This window comes from Eleutherodactylus coqui, chromosome 7, assembly GCF_035609145.1.
Source record: "Eleutherodactylus coqui strain aEleCoq1 chromosome 7, aEleCoq1.hap1, whole genome shotgun sequence".
Taxonomy (NCBI): domain Eukaryota; kingdom Metazoa; phylum Chordata; class Amphibia; order Anura; family Eleutherodactylidae; genus Eleutherodactylus; species Eleutherodactylus coqui.
The window spans coordinates 160,982,097-160,999,771 of NC_089843.1; the positions used below are offsets into that span (position 1 = coordinate 160,982,097).

Here is a 17,675-nt window from a genome sequence, read left to right on the forward strand (position 1 = left end):
GAGGTCATTGTGTGGGGCCCTCGTGTTCACCTAAATCTCTATATCAAAAGCATATTTGTAGGATCACTGTAGTGTTTGGTTGATATCTTGAATGGGTCATGTGCTCACAGCCCCTTGTCACTATGGTGTGGAAGTATAAAGTTATACACAAGTCTCAAAAAATCCATATAATAATCGAAATAGCAAGGTAACACTAAATAAGCTCTGCGGTATGCACTTATTTATGATTGTTTCATGCTTCAGGACTCTGTATAATTGAGTGCCAGTTTGGTCATATTTTACTTATATGTTCTCTATTATCTTCCCTTACGTCAGAATTTAGTGATGTTCTCTATATATATTGCCTGATGAATATGCCGAGTAAGGTCAGTTACCATTGTCATATTTGTTTTCCTTTTCTTTTAGGGAAGAGAACTTATCAAGTTAAGTGAACTAAAATCAGAGGTGTCCCCTCGAATATCAGCAGAGGATCTGATTGACCTGTGTGAACTGACTGTGCCAAGTCATGCAAAGGGACCTACCAAAAAGACCAAGTCTAGTAAACCCAAGTTGCTCGTGGTTGACATTCGCAACAGTGAAGAGTATCCTTTTGTTCATAAAACTGTTGATGACATTTGTGTGCTTTTATTTATTACCTTCTGAACACAAAACCTGAGACCATACATGAGTAATACACTCTTTGTCAAAAAAAATCAAGCATCTAGAAGGAGTTGTTGTTTTGCAGCAAAACTCAGTATGCAGTTCCATCTCAGGCAGATATGCAAATGGTTAGAGTTGTGGCGTGATTAGATGAACGGTCTTGCCACCTAAGGGGTTCCACCCTTGGCCTATAAAAAGGCTCTCCGAGGCTCCTTGTGTGTAGTAACCTCTTCTTCCGCTTGTGTAGAGCCTGTTGACCACTAGACGCCTCTACGACGCAGAGAAGAGATTACACCCAGTTACCACATTTTGAAAGGGGCGCATTATTGAAATGTAAGAAGCTGTCTTTTTTGCATCAACGAATTACCCGTCACCTGGGCCATTCTGACCAGACTGTTAGGTATTGGGACCAGTGGATGTGTAGGGGGACACACACATGGTGACCGGGCTCAGGATGCCCTCAGCATACCAACAGTAGAAAGGATCGTCTGACAAACAATGGCAGCTCCAACTGCTTTGTTGTCTGACATCCAGGAACAGGTGGCACCATCATTACGAAACTCTTAAATGCATTTAAAACACGTTGGACCTTCTCTTGTGTCCATGTGAACGTTGTGAATTTTATCACGCTTTAAGAAGAAATGTTACATGGAGAATTTTATGAAATCCTCACTGAATCTAGAGTGTTTTGAGATTTGAAGGAATCTGGGAGTCTGAACAAGGGTCTGTCGTGCTCCATGTTTGATTTGCAGAAAAAGCAGGTGAACTGGCATTTCTCTTTTTCTAACTTGGCGCCACCATTATAGGCCCCCTGTGTCTGTCAAAAACATTACCATGCACTTGGTTGTAGGACATTTGGTCTCACAGCGCCCATTACATGTACTGCCTTTGACACCCACCTACCATTGCAGTAGTGTCATGAAAAACAAAACTGGACTGCTATAGAGTGGAATCGGGTTGTCTTTAGCAATGAATCCAGGTTTAGTTTGGGCACTGATGATGGCCGTGTTCGTGTCTGGAGACCTAGGGCCTCAATCCTGCCTTTGCTGTTGAGCAGTACACTGTCCCTACTGTTGGTGTCATGGTCTGGGGGGCCATCGCATATGACAGTCACCCCTAGTAGTGGTACGAAGGACAATGACAGTTCAGGACATCCGGCAGCCACATGTGTTGCCTCTTATCGCAGGACTTCAAATGGCGTTTTCCATCTGGATAATACTTGGCTGTACACAGAGAGGCTATCACAGGAATTTCACAACATTGCCACACTTCCATGGCCTGCCCAGTCACCAGATTTATTGCCAATAGAAGATGTGTGGGACCATCTGGGACACCAACGTCCAGAGTCTACAAGTTTGCACAATCTAGAGGCTCAGTTACAGCAAATGTGGAGTGATATGCTGCAGAATACCATATGGAACCTGTATGCCTCCATGCCTGACCGTATTACATATTACATCCAAGCTACAGATGGCCCGACAGGGTACTAGAGCCACCATGCCCACCCATATCACATCTTGTTTTCAAGGTAGAGGGGGTACAAAAGGGTACTAGAGCTTCCACGCCTGCCCGTATCACATCTTGTATCCAAGCTAGAGGCTGTACAATAGGGTACTGGAGCCTCCATGCCTGCCCATATCACATCATGTATCCAAGCTAGAGGTGGCACAACAGGGTACTAGAGACTCCATGCTTGCTTGAATTACATCTTGTGTCCAAGCTAGAGGCATTACAACCGGGTACTAAAGCCACCATGCATACCTGTATCACATCTTGTCTCCAAGCTAGAGGCGGTACAACAGGGTACTAGAGCCTTCAAGGCCACCCGTATCACATCTTGCATCCAAGCTAGAGTTGGTACAACAGGGTACTAGAGCCTCCATGCCGCCTGTATCGCATATTGTATCCAAGCTAGAGATGGTACAACAGAGTACTACAGCTTCCATGCATGCCTGTATCACATCTTGTATTCAAGCTAGAGGTGGTACAACAGGGTACTAGAGCCTCCAAGGCCACCCGTATCACATCTTGCATCCAAGCTAGAGTCAGTACAACAGGGTACTAGAGCCTCCATTCCACCTGTATAAGTTAGAGGCAGTACAGCAGTGTACTGGCGCCTCCAAGGCTGCCCATATCACATTGTGTATCCAAGCTAGAGGTGGTACAACAGGGTACTAGAGCCTCCATGCCCGCCCATATCACAAATGTGTATTCAAGCTAGAGGTGATACAACAGGGTACTAGAGCCTCCATGCCCACCCGTATCACATATTGTATCCAAGCTAGAGGTGGTACAACAGGGTACAGGGGCCCCTATGCCTGCCAGTATCACATCTTGTATCCAAGCTAGAGGTGGTACAACAGGGTACAGGGGCCCCTATGCCTGCCAGTATCACATCTTGTATCCAAGCTAGAGGTGGTACAACAGGGTACAGGGGCCCCTATGCCTGCTAGTATCACATCTTGTATCCAAGCTAGAGGTGGTACAACAGGGTACTAGAGCCTCCAGGCCCACTCGTATCACATATTGTATCCAAGCTAGAGGTAATACAACAGGGTACTAGAGCCTCCAGGCCCACTCGTATCACATATTGTATCCAAGCTAGAGGTGGTACAACAGGGTACAAGGGCCCCTATGCCTGCCAGTATCACATCTTGTATCCAAGCTAGAGGTGGTACAATAGGGCAATAGGGTACTGGAGCCTTCCCTCAAGTGTTTAGTTTTCTGCAATAAATTCTCCTTTTGCTCAGATATTGTAATCACTTCCTTATATCAATGTTACAATCACAAAAAGAAAGTTTCATTCAATTCCAACAACTCCTTTTAGGTGCTTGAGTATTGTTTTTTTTACAATGAGTGTTTTTTTAATCCCTCACTTTACAATACTAATCTGTTCTACAGCCCTCATTAGAAGGTGAAGAGGCTTCTGTTTTCTGCTCTGTATTCCACCATATACTGTACAAGTCAGCAAAGTAAATCGGACTTAAAGTAGAAATTATTCAAGTTGGTCTATGAGCATCATGTCCCTAGGTGTTTCTTCCAAGCTCCTTCATTAACATTCTACAATGACCGCTGATCCACTTCTTCCACTACATAGGAGAGCTTCTTGCACACCGCAGCTGTAGATCAGAATCGCTGTTACCTAGTACATCATTGATTGGCTGGAAAAAAAAACCCAACCAAATGCACTCGCCTTACTTATTGAGTGCACCAAATACGGGAGCCTTTTGTAAGGTGAGGATGCTGTACTTACTAGTGTGACAGCCACCGTCCCCGATGCCAGTGAAGGTATACATTTTCCTAACATTTCCACTTATTGCTGTAATTCCAAGCATCCATCTAAATTGTCAAACTGAACTCCAGTAGATTTTTTGCTGACCTTTTTTAAAAATGGTGCCATGGAGTGCAAAAACTACATCTCCCACTATGCCCCATTGCCAGTTACTGATGAGTGCCCATTTGCGGCTGTACAACCCTTTGTCATCATTACAGAAATTGAAGGCACTGAGCATGCCCGACCATTAAAACACCGAAGCGTACAGGTCGTCACCACTGAATACTAAGGTCGGTAGTATATGTATCTGATCTTTACTATAAATGTGTGCAGTGATAAAGGTCTAATTAGGAGTAATAGGAGAATTGGCTTTTGTGCAGATATTAGGGGAGTGAAATCTGTTGGTGGAAACCCAACCTTAGTTGAGTGTAACATTCATGAACATGAGACTTCTGGGATTGCTACCTTCCAGGAAGGCCCCCATAGGTTTACTCCAGCCTCCCTAATTTAATTTTAATGTTTCCAGCATTGTGAATCATACGGATTCATGATTAAAATCTTACATGGCTCCTCTTATGTGAACTGTTTTCTTAATAAATATGAATCACCACTACTGCAGTAATTCCTTGGAATACTTAGTCTTCCAGAGTATTATGCTACCGATCAACTCGATTTCAGCTTCATGTTCCCTAGTAAGAAAAAAAAGTAACATAAGGTTTAACTGAAAAAATCGCCCCATAATAATAAAATATATACACTACCGTTCAAAAGTTTGGGGTCACATTGAAATGTCCTTATTTTTGAAGGAAAAGCACTGTACTTTTCAATGAAGATAACTTTAAACTAGTCCTAACTTTAAACAAATGCACTCTATACATTGCTAATGTGGTAAATGACTATTCTAGCTGCAAATGTCTGGTTTTTTGTGCAATATCTACAAAGGTGTATAGAGGCCCATTTCCAGCAACTATCACTCCAGTGTTCTAATGGTACAATGTGTTTGCTCATTGGCTCAGAAGGCTAATTGATGATTAGAAAACCCTTGTGCAATCATGTTCACACATCTGAAAACAGTCTAGCTCGTTACAGAAGCTACAAAACTGACCTTCCTGTGAGCAGATTGAGTTTCTGGAGCATCACATTTGTGGGGTCAATTAAACGCTCAAAATGGCCAGAAAAAGAGAACTTTCATCTGAAACTCGACAGTCTATTCTTGTTCTTAGAAATGAAGGCTATTCCATGCGAGAAATTGCTAAGAAATTGAAGATTTCCTACAACGGTGTGTACTACTCCCTTCAGAGGACAGCACAAACAGGCTCTAACCAGAGTAGAAAAAGAAGTGGGAGGCCGCGTTGCACAACTAAGCAAGAAGATAAGCACATTAGAGTCTCTAGTTTGAGAAACAGACGCCTCACAGGTACCCAACTGGCATCTTCATTAAATAGTACCCGCAAAACACCAGTGTCAACATCTACAGTGAAGAGGCGGCAGCGGGATTTTGGGCTTCAGGGCAGAGTGGCAAAGAAAAAGCCATATCTGAGACTGGCCAATAAAAGAAAAAGATTAAGATGGGCAAAAGAACACAGACATTGGACAGAGGAAGACTGGAAAAAAGTGTTGTGGACGGATGAATCCAAGTTTGAGGTGTTTGGATCACAAAGAAGAACGTTTGTGAGACGCAGAACAAATGAAAAGATGCTGGAAGAATGCCTGACGCCATCTGTTAAGCATGGTGGAGGTAATGTGATGGTCTGGGGTTGCTTTGGTGCTGGTAAGGTGGGAGATTTGTACAGGGTAAAAGGGATTCTGAATAAGGAAGGCTATCACTCCATTTTGCAACGCCATGCCATACTCAGTGGACAGCGCTTGATTGGAACCAATTTCATCCTACAACAGGACAATGACCCTAAACACACCTCCAAATTGTGCAAGAACTATTTACAGCAGAAGCAGGCAGCTGGTATTCTATCGGTAATGGAGTGGCCAGCGCAGTCACCAGATCTGAACCCCATTGAGCTGTTGTGGGAGCAGCTTGACCGTATGGTACGCCAGAAGTGCCCATCCAACCAATCCAACTTGTGGGAGATGCTTCTAGAAGCGTGGGGTGCAATTTCACAAGCTTACCTCAACAAATTAACAGCTAGAATGTCAAAGGTGTGCAATGCTGTAATTGCTGCAAAAGGAGGATTCTTTGACGAAAGCAAAGTTTGATGTAAAAACAATGTTATTTCAAATGCAAATCATTATTTCTAACCTTGTCAATGTCTTGACTCTATTTTCTATTCATTTCACAACGCATGGTGGTGAATAAGTGTGACTTTTCATGGAAAACACAAAATTGTTTGGGTGACCCCAAACTTTTGAACGGTAGTGTAAATAAACTTAATAAAATCAATTTTTTCATTAAAAATCGTAAACTAAAAAATTTTGAACTACTGAAATCATGATGACATATGGAATAAAGCTTGCATTACTTAAACCGCATAGCTTCAAAAGAAGAAAAAAGAAAAGCATCCTAAAATTTGTAGCTATAAATACCATTGATTGGCTGCCACAGTTACATGGGGAGTCAGGCACATCATTGCTGCAATACCAGAAACAACCACCAATAGGGAGCATTGGAGCAGCAGTACTGGAACAGTGGGAAAGAAAGCAAGCAAGTAATGCATTTATTTTTATTTCCAGCTTTTTTCAAAATTTTACAGGTCTCGTATAATGCTTTTAGGGGATTAACCCTTTCCAATCCACTGTCTTGCGTCAAAAGACATTCTGATTGAAGGCTGTACAGCTCCGATGTCGGAAGACGTCCGGCAGGGTATTCTTACTGTATATTACTGGCTGCTCTGTTGTCGGGGGCCTCTCTGGCATGTCATATACCACAGTACTGGCTCTACCCAGCAGATGGCACCATTGTATAATAGCAGAAAGAGAAAGCCCCCTAGGAAACCCTGAATCAAAAATGGATTGTAAAGGGTTAAGCAATGGGTTTTCAAAATAATCATCAAATTGACCAAAGTTAGGAATTGTGATAAAATTTAAAAAATTAGCTATGCAGCCACTGATTTGTCTGCATCGATCACTTGGGGGTATACAGGCGCATCATCGCTGCCGCTACATAAACAAAGCCCAGTGGGCAGGACTAGAGTGGCAGAACTGCAGAAAGGCAGTATCTGAATGCAGCGTTTGATGAACCAATCACAGCCACCACATTGGTTTTCGAGCGCTGCTCAATCAATGAATGCAGTGCTCGATGAACCAATCAGAGCCATCGCTTCCTGGAGGCGGGATTTATGGAGTCTTCTGTCGGCGACTCAGGACTGAAGCAAGCCCCCCGCAGCTCCAGAGACCAGCGGGAAGATCCGGACCGTGCCTTCTAGGTGAGTATTATAAGACATCCCCCGATGTCTTTTGGGGCAAAAATTAATAGAAGGCTGTTTTGACAAGCAAATGCATCTTTGCTTTTAAACAAGAAATTGTTAAGATTTTTTCAGTCCTTGTATAAGCGAATGAGAGTGACTGAACGATAAGCAAACGAACCAAAGATGGCTTTTATGCCTGCACAAACTGGATGGTGTTCAAGAGGCAAATATCGTTCATTTTCATTCGTTTGAACTATTTTTTTGACAATAATCGTTCCGTCTCAGCGCAGCATTAGGCCCGGGCTGCAGAGAGTTTTCGTAGTGCCGTTTGATTCAAACTATCATTTTACAGCTGCAGTCCACCAGATTGAATGTAACGCAATGTACTCATTGTCTCTTGATGGATTTTAACAGTAGCGCTCTAACAAGCCTCAGTGTAGCCCTAGTGTTGATGTGCAGAACGTGGAGCCATCCAACTAGTTATAGTATTTGTATTGGTTTAAGTAGGGTTTGTGCTTAATATAGTGTCAAGATACAACCTTATGGGAAACGTGTGCTGGACGCATCTGGCCTGTTAAGTAATATCTAGCTCTGTTAATCCCACATTAATCATCAAGGTAGTATAATCGCCTGCTTCTTAGTGTCCTAGAGGAGATTTAGTAATTGCAGCCTCCTTCCATGGCGTTGTAATGACTTGGCTTTTTTAATTACATCCCTAGAAAGCTCTAAAATATCTCCAGTATTTTATTGCCTGAGAAATCCCCTTTAAGCAATTCCAAATGGCTAATCAGAGCACGGCTTCACATGGACATGAACCGGCTCAGTATTAAGTTGTTGGAATACATACATTAAAGGAAGGCGATCAGACAAAGACTTGTCTGTTTAAACCAGTCCTATATTTACTTGCAGTTAAGAGCTCAACTTTCTCATTTTAATAGCTGTAAGGGCTCCTGCACACTGGGCAGAGCGATATCGGGATGTGATTGACGGCCCCATATCGCTCTCGCAATCTTTCTGAAGCTTTGATATTTGCAGGGAAACAGCCTCCCATCCCAGCAGGGCTGAAGGAATCTCCTGCTGTGGCTGTCACAGCCATGGCAGGAGATAGTGAGCTCCTCCCATTGATTTCAATAGGGCCAGCAGCAGTGCCAGACCCATTGAAATCAGTGGAACACGATCGCTGAAGAAGTCTCCTGCTTCAGCTGTCACAGCTGCCGCAGTGGATCCTGATGTTTCTGCATTGATTTCAGCAGTGGCAGAGGATCGCGATCATCTCCGCATGATTTCAATGGGCGAGATCGCAGAAAGAATGGACATGCTGCCATTTTGTTTTCACAAAATGGAGCCATTGGAAGCCATTGGCTTCATACTTTTGTGATTTCTCGCAGCGCTGGGAAATTGTGCTATTTCATCGCCAGTGTGAAGGCACCCTAAGAAGGTCAGATATTCAGTCTACATCAAATGAATGTGTAATGATGGCAAAAGACTTTGCCAATGGATGAACAAATTCTGACCGCGGTTCCGTGTGATAAACGATGAGGCTCAGTCACAGTAATAACAGTTTTTCAAATATCCACATTGTAGCATGAATAGGCGGCACTCACCTAGATATAGCAGTTCTTTATTTGTATCTTGGTACAAAGAGGTTCAGGGATAAAATCGGGGATGTGGTGCATACAGAAAGCGGTTTCACGTAACATGCCGCTTTGTCTAGTCTTCACAAGTACGTCGGGGCATAACTTCAGTGTACAACGTTCTGTTGTATCTTAACAACATATAACAATTGGGATTCAACACATTTATAAGCATTACAAAAATGCATGCAATTTGTTCCTATTTTTCAATCCAAGCCCTCCCAGGGTATCTGATCTACTAAGTCATCTTGCCTCTCTTCGAAGTTATAGCTTATGTCTATCTCCTCCATTTTCTGGGCAGTCTACCTAACCAATTGCTGCAAATCACAGTACTTTACCATCACTCACGTTTTTCCCATACATGTTCAATAAAGAGTTTCGAACCCACTCTAGTCGCAGCTGATCTTATATGCTCAGCAATGTGTATGTATAGGCATCATATGGTCTTACTTATATAACATAGACCACAAGGGCAAAAGATAACATGGACAACTCATGTAGATTTACAGTTCAAAAACTGATTGATGCAATATGTAATATCTCCAACTTTAATTACTTTGAGCTGGGCATTACAATCTCAGTAAGATTCTATTAATCAGCTGCTTATATATGATGCTTATAGAAACGCATTGCTGAGCATATAAGATCGATTGCAACGGGAGTGGGTTCGAAATGGTTAATTTAGCATGTACGAGAGAATCTTGAGGGTGATAGTAAAGTACTGCGGTTGAATCACAATTGTATTGTTGTCATGTTGCTACGGTACAACAGAGCGTCGTACATTTAAATCACTTGTGCGTGTGAACACGAGAGAAGGTGTCACCTGATTCTAGGTGCATCGCGTCCTCTATTTTATTTTTGCACCTTTTTGTCCCAAGATACGAAATAAAGCACTGCTATAGATTTTATCGGGGTGAATGCCGGCTATTCATTCTACAACGTGGAGAGAACAGATGTAGGAATGAATTGAAAATGTACATTTAAGATTATACGACTGGATTACAAATATGAGAGATGGGACTTTGTTGAAAATGGGTGCTTCTTCACAGAAAGGGTGTGGCTTCACTGAAAGAGGGTGAAAAAAAACTTATTTGTATAGCGCCAACTTATTCCGCAGCGCTTTTTTACTACCCCTCACCAAGCTGGGTACTGATTTTACCAAACTCGGAAGGATGGAAGGCTGAGTTGACCTTGAGCCGCCTACCTGAACTATGCGGGGATTGAACCCACAACCTTCAGGTCGTGAGCAAGAGCTTAGGACTGCATACTACTGCCTTAACACTCTGTGCCACACGAGGGTAAAGCCTAATTGTAACATCATACAACAAAAATTGTGCCTAAATTTTGACACAGAATCTGGTGTAAACTAAACAAGGTAATAGTTGACTTAAATTAGACGAGACCGTAAAATATGCTACAGGTTTATCATCCAGCAAAGTCACTGTCATAGTTTGGGCACATTTTAACCCTTTCCAATCCACTGTCTGACGTCTTCTTACATTCTGACTGAAGCTTTTACTGCTCCAATGTCAGAAGACGTCTGACAGGGTATTCTTACCGTCTATTGCCAGCTACTCCACTTTTGAAGCCTCTCTGGCGCACACACACTGGCTTTAGCCAGCAGATGGCAACATTGTATAACAGCAAAAAGAGAAAGCCTTTTAGGAAACCCTGAATCCAAAATTGGATTGGAAAGGGTTAAGATGGTCTAGTCTAAGTTTGTACACTGTGTTGATAAAGTATGTCCTAGTGCAGTGATGGCGAACCTTTTAGAGCTCGAGTGCCTAAACTGTAACCTAAAACCCACTTAATTATCGCAAAGTGCTAACATGTCAGGGGGCGAGGCTTATCACGACGTATGATTTTACTCCTGTCGTTCTAAAAAGGAGAGGGCTACTTCAAAATAGACAGCAGGCAGATTTTGACTGCTTTTTAGATGCGGAAATACTGCAGAATGTCCTCAGCGGAAAATACTGTGGAAAATTCTGCAGCCTTTCTGCATCCAAAAAGTAGTCAGAATCTGCACGCGGTCTATTTTGAAAGAGCCCTGCCCATTTCCGCCACGTGTAAACATACCCCAGTGGTAATAGTGACCCCCCAGCAGTAATAGTGACCCCCACCACACAGCAGCCCCAGCAGTAATAGTGACCCCCACCCCCAGCGGTAATAGTGACACACCCCCCCAGCACCCCCAGCAGTAATAGTGACCCCAACATCACAGCGGCCCCAGCGGTTATAGTCACCCCCACAGCGGCCCCAGCGGTGATAGTGGCCCCCACCCCACAGCGGCTCCAGCGGTGATAGTGCCCCTCACCCCACAGCGGCCCCAGCGGTAATAGTGTCCCCCACCCCACAGCGATAATAGTGACCCCCCAGCGGCCCCCAGTACATTAGGGACACTCCCCCAGCGGCCCCCAGTGCATTAGGGACACCCCCCAGTGGCCCCCCAGTGCATTAGGGACACCCCCCAGCGGCCCCCCAGGGCAGTAGTGACACCCCCCAACGGCCCCCCAGTGCATTAGGGACACCCCCAGCAGCCCCCAGTGCATTAGGGACACCCCCCAGCGGCCCTCCCAGGGCAGTAGTGACACCCCCCAACGGCCCCCCAGTGCATTAGGGACACCCCCCAGCAGCCCCCAGTGCATTAGGGACACCCCCCAGCGGCCCCCCAGTGCAGTAGTGACATCCCCCAGCGGCCCCCCAGTGCAGTAGTGACACCCCCCAGTGCAGCAGGGGCACCCCCTAGTGCAGCAGTGACACCCCCCAGTGGCCCCCCAGTGCAGTAGTGACACCCCACAGTGCCCCTCCCGAGACCCACATACTTACCTCCTCCTCCTCCTCCTCCTCCTCCTGGATGCTCAGCTTCTCTTCTGGTCCCGGCATGCATATTAACTTTTTCTTACCCACTTCTGCCTCAATAGGTAATTCCCAGCAACCTGATTGGTTGTTTGGTGAATCAGCCAACCCAAACAACCAATCAGGTTGCTGGGAATTGCTGATTGCTGCAGAAGTGGGGAAGAAAGTGTTAATATGCTCCCGGCACACATTCTGACACACACGCTGCTGGACGCCTCCCCCCTCCCGGCGGAACCAAGTAGTAGGAGACGTCGGGGCAGGGGGGAGAGGGATTCCTGCTGCACACGGAATTCAGTGTGTGCCGGGATCAGTGCAGCTAGCAGTGCCGTTTGTGAATGCTGGCAGGGGAGCCACGGCCCCTGCTGGTATTCACAAGTGGTGAGCGGCCGATGGGGCGCGTGCCAGCAGGGAGGGCTCTGCATGCCGCCTCTGGCACGCGTGCCATAGGTTCGCCACCACTGTCCTAGTGTCTGTGATGGTGGATGGCTCTTGGACGCTGCAGCTAATTGGAGGGTTATTAGACATGTGCAATACAATCTCAATGTACTGTATAATACAACATACAGGGATAAGGTGATCCAACAAAGTATTGAGAAGTTACTCAGAACCGGCCACCAATACACCTATGAACAAGCCATGCTTATTATAATAAAGCACGCATTCTAATTTATTGCTCTAATGTCCCTTAGCAATGTTTAAAGGAGAAACCTTCAGGAAACCCATCATTCAGTAGCTGTAACCATAGGAAGCATGTTTTTGCTATCACTGGTGTTGTGGTCTCCTGGGCTTTCAAGGTATCAAGTGAAGGATCATGTTAACAAAATTAAAAGTACACAAAATCTGTATTTCTATCTCACCCAGGCATAAGAGGTACTAGACATGTATTGTAACTGCAAGATTTATCTACACCTCTTCTCCGAAATTCAGGCCCCATCTTGCCAGCCGCATTAGAGGCGTTTTATAGGACACCTATGTAATTTTTAGTAAAACTGAAGATGCACACTCACAGTACATCTCGCAAATTGCTCTTACCAGCCCAGACTTGTTAAAGGCAGAACCCATTTATCGGTTTCCTGAAGAGACTATAAACTACAGCAGGTAATCTGGCCCAAGGGTTACATATGTGTAAGTCGCTAGCAATGTGCTCAGCTGTAGCAAAGAGTAGCACTTGGCAAATACTAAAAGCAAGCATTCCTCCAGGCAACATTGTTACATTCTGCTAACTTCAGCACAGATACAATGATGCATAATAATAGCAAATTAAAGCAGAATTACATCAGTTAGATTGCAGTTTTCTATTAATATACTTGGAGTTATTAGAACTACTAGATATGTAGGTCTTAAAGTAAAGTCATATTTTGATAATGGGTGTAGATTTTACTCATTCAGGTATATTATATAATTACTGTACTGTTAGGTTATGCTATTACACATCTTCATCATAATAATGCTGAAAGGGTTTGTTTAGAATTAAGAAAAAAGACAGCTTCTGTCCCCAGAAACGGCACTATTCTTGTCCAGGGGCTGGGTACTCATTTTACCAACATCGGAAGGATGGAAGGCTTAGTTAACCTTGAGCTGGCTACCTGAACCATGTGGGAATTGAACTCACAACCTTCCCTTCGGTCTGTCCTGAGGGAGTAATATATTGCCTGACACTCTGCTTTTATACCTTTGTTCCCAGGATCCACTGATTCCCAGGCTCCTGTTCAGTCTTCCAATATGACCGCACCACTTCTCTGATTACGATGCACGTGTGACATCTGCATTGGTGGAGACTACATGCTGCTGTGATTCACTGGCCAATCAGAGCTGCCAGAAGTGTTTAAGACTACCGAGACACAGTGTGTACCGGGTAGTGACAGGAGCCGTATCATCCTGGTAGCATGAAGCGGGATCTGGAAACGAGCAGACCCGGGGCACGAAAAATACCCAGAAAAAGCAGCATGCAATATTACAAATCCCCCCTTCTGACCTGGGACAAATTTTGTGTATACAGACAAAAAAAATATTCCATTTGGTATACGGTTTTTACAATGGGGTCCCATGTGTGAAATACCCTATTGTATGCTTATACTGTGGCATAAATTTGAGACATCGGTCGATGATATACATTGTGAAATACTCTCAATACCTCCAATGAAATCAGAGCGAACCTTCTACACGGAGCAATTAATCGTTGGAATGAGGGAACAATTGTATAATAGCCCTTTTAGTCCATCTTTGGTCTATCAGGGCAGTCTAGAAATGGCTGGGAATGGTTTTCTAATGAACATTTACCCTGCATAGAGTGGTTCGCAATCCTCATAATCATCACATCTTTTCAAAATCATATTGTAGAGAATAAGCCTTACTTATATGCTGCTATCTAAAAAAGTAAAGAGAAAGCATCAAGTAACTGAACGTCAATGGCGCTATTCTTTATGTGCACTATGCAATGATAACAAGTTGCCTTCTCCAGATAAATTCAGCCTCATCCGGAAAGTTTGATAGGGCGGCAAGTGAGATAACACTTCCTTTTTCAATGTAACAGCAGATGTATTGGCTTTCACCCAGCAGCTGTTCCATTTAAGGTCAATCCACACCTCTAGTACTAGCAAAGAGATACAGGACAATGGAACAGTGGCTGTGTGTTAGAGAGGCAGCGATCTAATATGTTCGAACCGGCTTTTATTTCCTAGTTCTCCGTACTACACAATTAAGATAGCGAGATCTTGTTATACTGAAGTATGAGTCACTCTACAGGATATATTAGTGAAGTTCACACTGTGCCACTACGCTCCATGACCTTTGATGGAGGCTTTCTATAGTTATAAGGGTTAATGTCCCCGCCTAATAATGTATATATTGTTTGGACTTAAAGCAAAGCTCCACTTTTGGAACCACTTAAGTTCCTTAAATAGGTAATTGCCCAACCAGTCCTCGAGTACTTTCCCTATCACAAACTGTTTCCCAGCAGTAGCTCTAAGAATATAGCTGTGTATGTGATGTCTGTGCTCTGATAAAGGCGGCTGCAGAGGTAGCAATGTGTAATTGAAAGTTATTGCCTATCCAGGATTTAACTATGAGAAGTTGCATAGGTAATAGTCACACCCGGATCCTGAAACGTGAGGTGGACCAAATAGTCCCTCGGTCCTGTTTGAGGAGATCATTGCTATTAAAGAAGGTTGATGGTTGGGGCTCTTTACAAATTACACATCAGACACAAATGTTTCAAGGCAAGACACAATGCTTTCCTGAGTTATGCAAGACAAGATATTCATCATACAAGTGTGTTTAGCGGGTATTAACTACAGTGATGCCCACCAGCATACCATCAACACCGCATTTCTGATACATTAAGCGTTCTCTTGTGGTATAAACATCTTGAAGATCCACCACTGATATGTATTTCCAGAAAGTATCTTCTCTCATGTTCCCTAACCACTTTGTCACAGCTTTAATCGAGGGCATATACCTGGTAGCATCAATATGCCATATGGCTCGGCCTTCACTGCAGATGGAGAACTGGTGCCAGGTCCTGCAAGTGCCACCCTTCAGAGCTTCAAAGGCAAAGTCATTGTGTCCGTAGGACATGTGTCAACAAATGCAGCAGAGGTAAGTCGAAGTGTCTTCAACTTTCTACATGGTAATTAAAAGTTTTGTGCCTCTAAAGGTCCGTTTACGCCTCCCGATTTCAAATCCCATTCAAATTGGCTCGGGGAGCCTGTTTGTGCAGGCAGATACATCGTTGTCTTGCTCAAACAAGAAATCGTTCAGTCTTTCACATTCGCTGTATAAGTGATTGAGAACGACTGAATGAGCGCTATTTAAAGTGAATAAGTGAATGAACCAGCAATGATTTTTATGCCTGCATAAAATAAACAAAAAGCGAACGATTTATCGTTTGTTGTTCGATCATTGGCTGCGTTCACACTGAACGATTATTGTTCATTTTTCTTTTTTTGAACAGTTTTTTGAACATAATCGTTCTGTGTAAAAGGGCCCAAACTGGTATTGGCAGGAATTTCACCACTAAGTTATGTGCATATATTTCCCAAACTCATTTAATTTAACCTTTTTACTACTAGTCATGTTTTGGGGTTTTTTCATACACACATTTCATGAGTCATTTCTTTTCTTTCTTTTTTTCCCTCAACATGGCCATATCAGGACTTGTGTTTTTGTGGGACATGTTGTATTTTTAATGGTACCATTTAATGTACCATGTAGTGTATTGTAAAACTTGGAAATGGAAAAAGAAACACAGTTTTGCCATTTTTGGGGAGGGTTTGCTTCGGTAGCACTTAAGGTACAGTAAAAATGGCATGTTAGCTTTATTCTATGGGTCAATATTAGAGATGAGCAAGTATACTCGCTAAGGGCAATTACTTGATCGAGCATTGCCCTTAGCGAGTATCTCCCCGCTCGGGAGAAAAGGTTCGGCTGCCGGCGCGGGTGACAGGTGAGTTGCGGCAGTCAGCAGGGGGGAGAGAGGGAGAGAGAGATCTCCCCTCCATTCCTCCCCGCTCTCCCCCGCAGCTCCCCGCCCGCCGCCGGCAGCCGAATCTTTGCTCCCAAGCGGGCAGGTACTCGCTAAGGGCAATGCTCGATCGAGCAATTGCCCTTAGCGAGTATACTCGCTCATCTCTAGTATTGACCCATAGAATAAAGCTAACATGCCATTTTTACTGTACCTTGAGTGCTACCGAAGCAAACCCTCCCCAAAAATGGCAAAACTGTGTTTCTTTTTCCATTTCCAAGTTTTACAAGACTTATTCTCTCAACCAGTCATGTCAAAAATTCCACCACTTCCCATGTGCTGGTACAGTGCGGTACCGAGCTCAGAATACTTGTAAGCTGCAGACCTGAATCAATGCTCCATTGGGTGTGTTTAATGAATGGTTCACCTCCTTCGTCTAAACATGTCACCTGTCATTTGTATACCGTGTAGGAACTGCATCAACCTTGATTATTTTGGTTCAGAGCAGCTATTGAAGATGATAAAAATACCCTCATCACCAAGTCCCAGATCTGACAAAACAACTAGTTTACAGTGCCAAAAACATGGGACAGAGGTCCTTTCAAAAATTAAAAACCCCCTTAATTAAAAAATGAATTGCCTTTTGTCACCATATTCTAAGTGCTCTGCTATACGAGCTGTAGTAGCCTGCTATGTACCAAACATGTACATCTGTAATATATATGTACATCACGGAGGGCAAACTGGTTAAATGACATATGCAAACATACACCAAACCCGTGCATATTAGTGCACCTTTAATCACTGTTCCCAATGAATAACACACCTCATTAAGGTTAATACTGCACTTGTGACAAATTGTTGCCCTCCCCTCACCCCCAAATTGTGGAGACTATTATTACAGTGTCTGCAGGTCTGTCAGCCTGCAGCCTCAGAGTGCACAGGAGCCGCCTGTGAAGATAGTTACCGGTTACTAAAGAAACATCCATGTGTCCTTGTTACTAGAAAAGTTATGTACCTAGCGACATAGTGGAATGCAGAGAAGCTAGAAAGGCGACCCCTAGTGGCAGCCACTTCAAATGTCAAGTACAGTTTTAAAGCAACTAAACTTTTAATGCAAGTATATTACAGAAATGATTAGATGGGCAGAAGTTGTGTATTAATGTTGCGCTCCTTTAAACTTCCTGTCACAGGCAGCAGGGACAACATCGGAGCTTTGAGATGTACAAAAGGGTGTTTTTACATGTTGATGTTTTGAGAAGGAATCACCACGAGATGCTTCTCTATGATACCATGGCTGTATCCTAACCCACTGACTGGACACTGTGTGAGAAAATATCCCTAGATTACAGGGATGTTACATTAACTTCTTCACCACATGGGCTACTAGAGAAATAAAAGTTTTTTTAGTGGATCTAGAAATTCTTTGTGCTGCTTATATCTTTACACTA

General features: G+C 43.7%; 1 protein-coding gene across 1 annotated transcript in view; it reads left to right on the forward strand.

Moving 5' to 3' along the window:
• The window catches only part of TBCK (TBC1 domain containing kinase), a 233,466-nt gene that overhangs the window by 192,735 nt on the left and 23,056 nt on the right, over positions 1-17,675 (forward strand). Inside the window, exons 24-25 of the mRNA XM_066573900.1 lie at positions 406-581; positions 15,200-15,359. Of these exons, the coding sequence (XP_066429997.1) occupies positions 406-581; positions 15,200-15,359 (336 nt within the window). The remainder of the gene's footprint in view (positions 1-405; positions 582-15,199; positions 15,360-17,675) is intronic.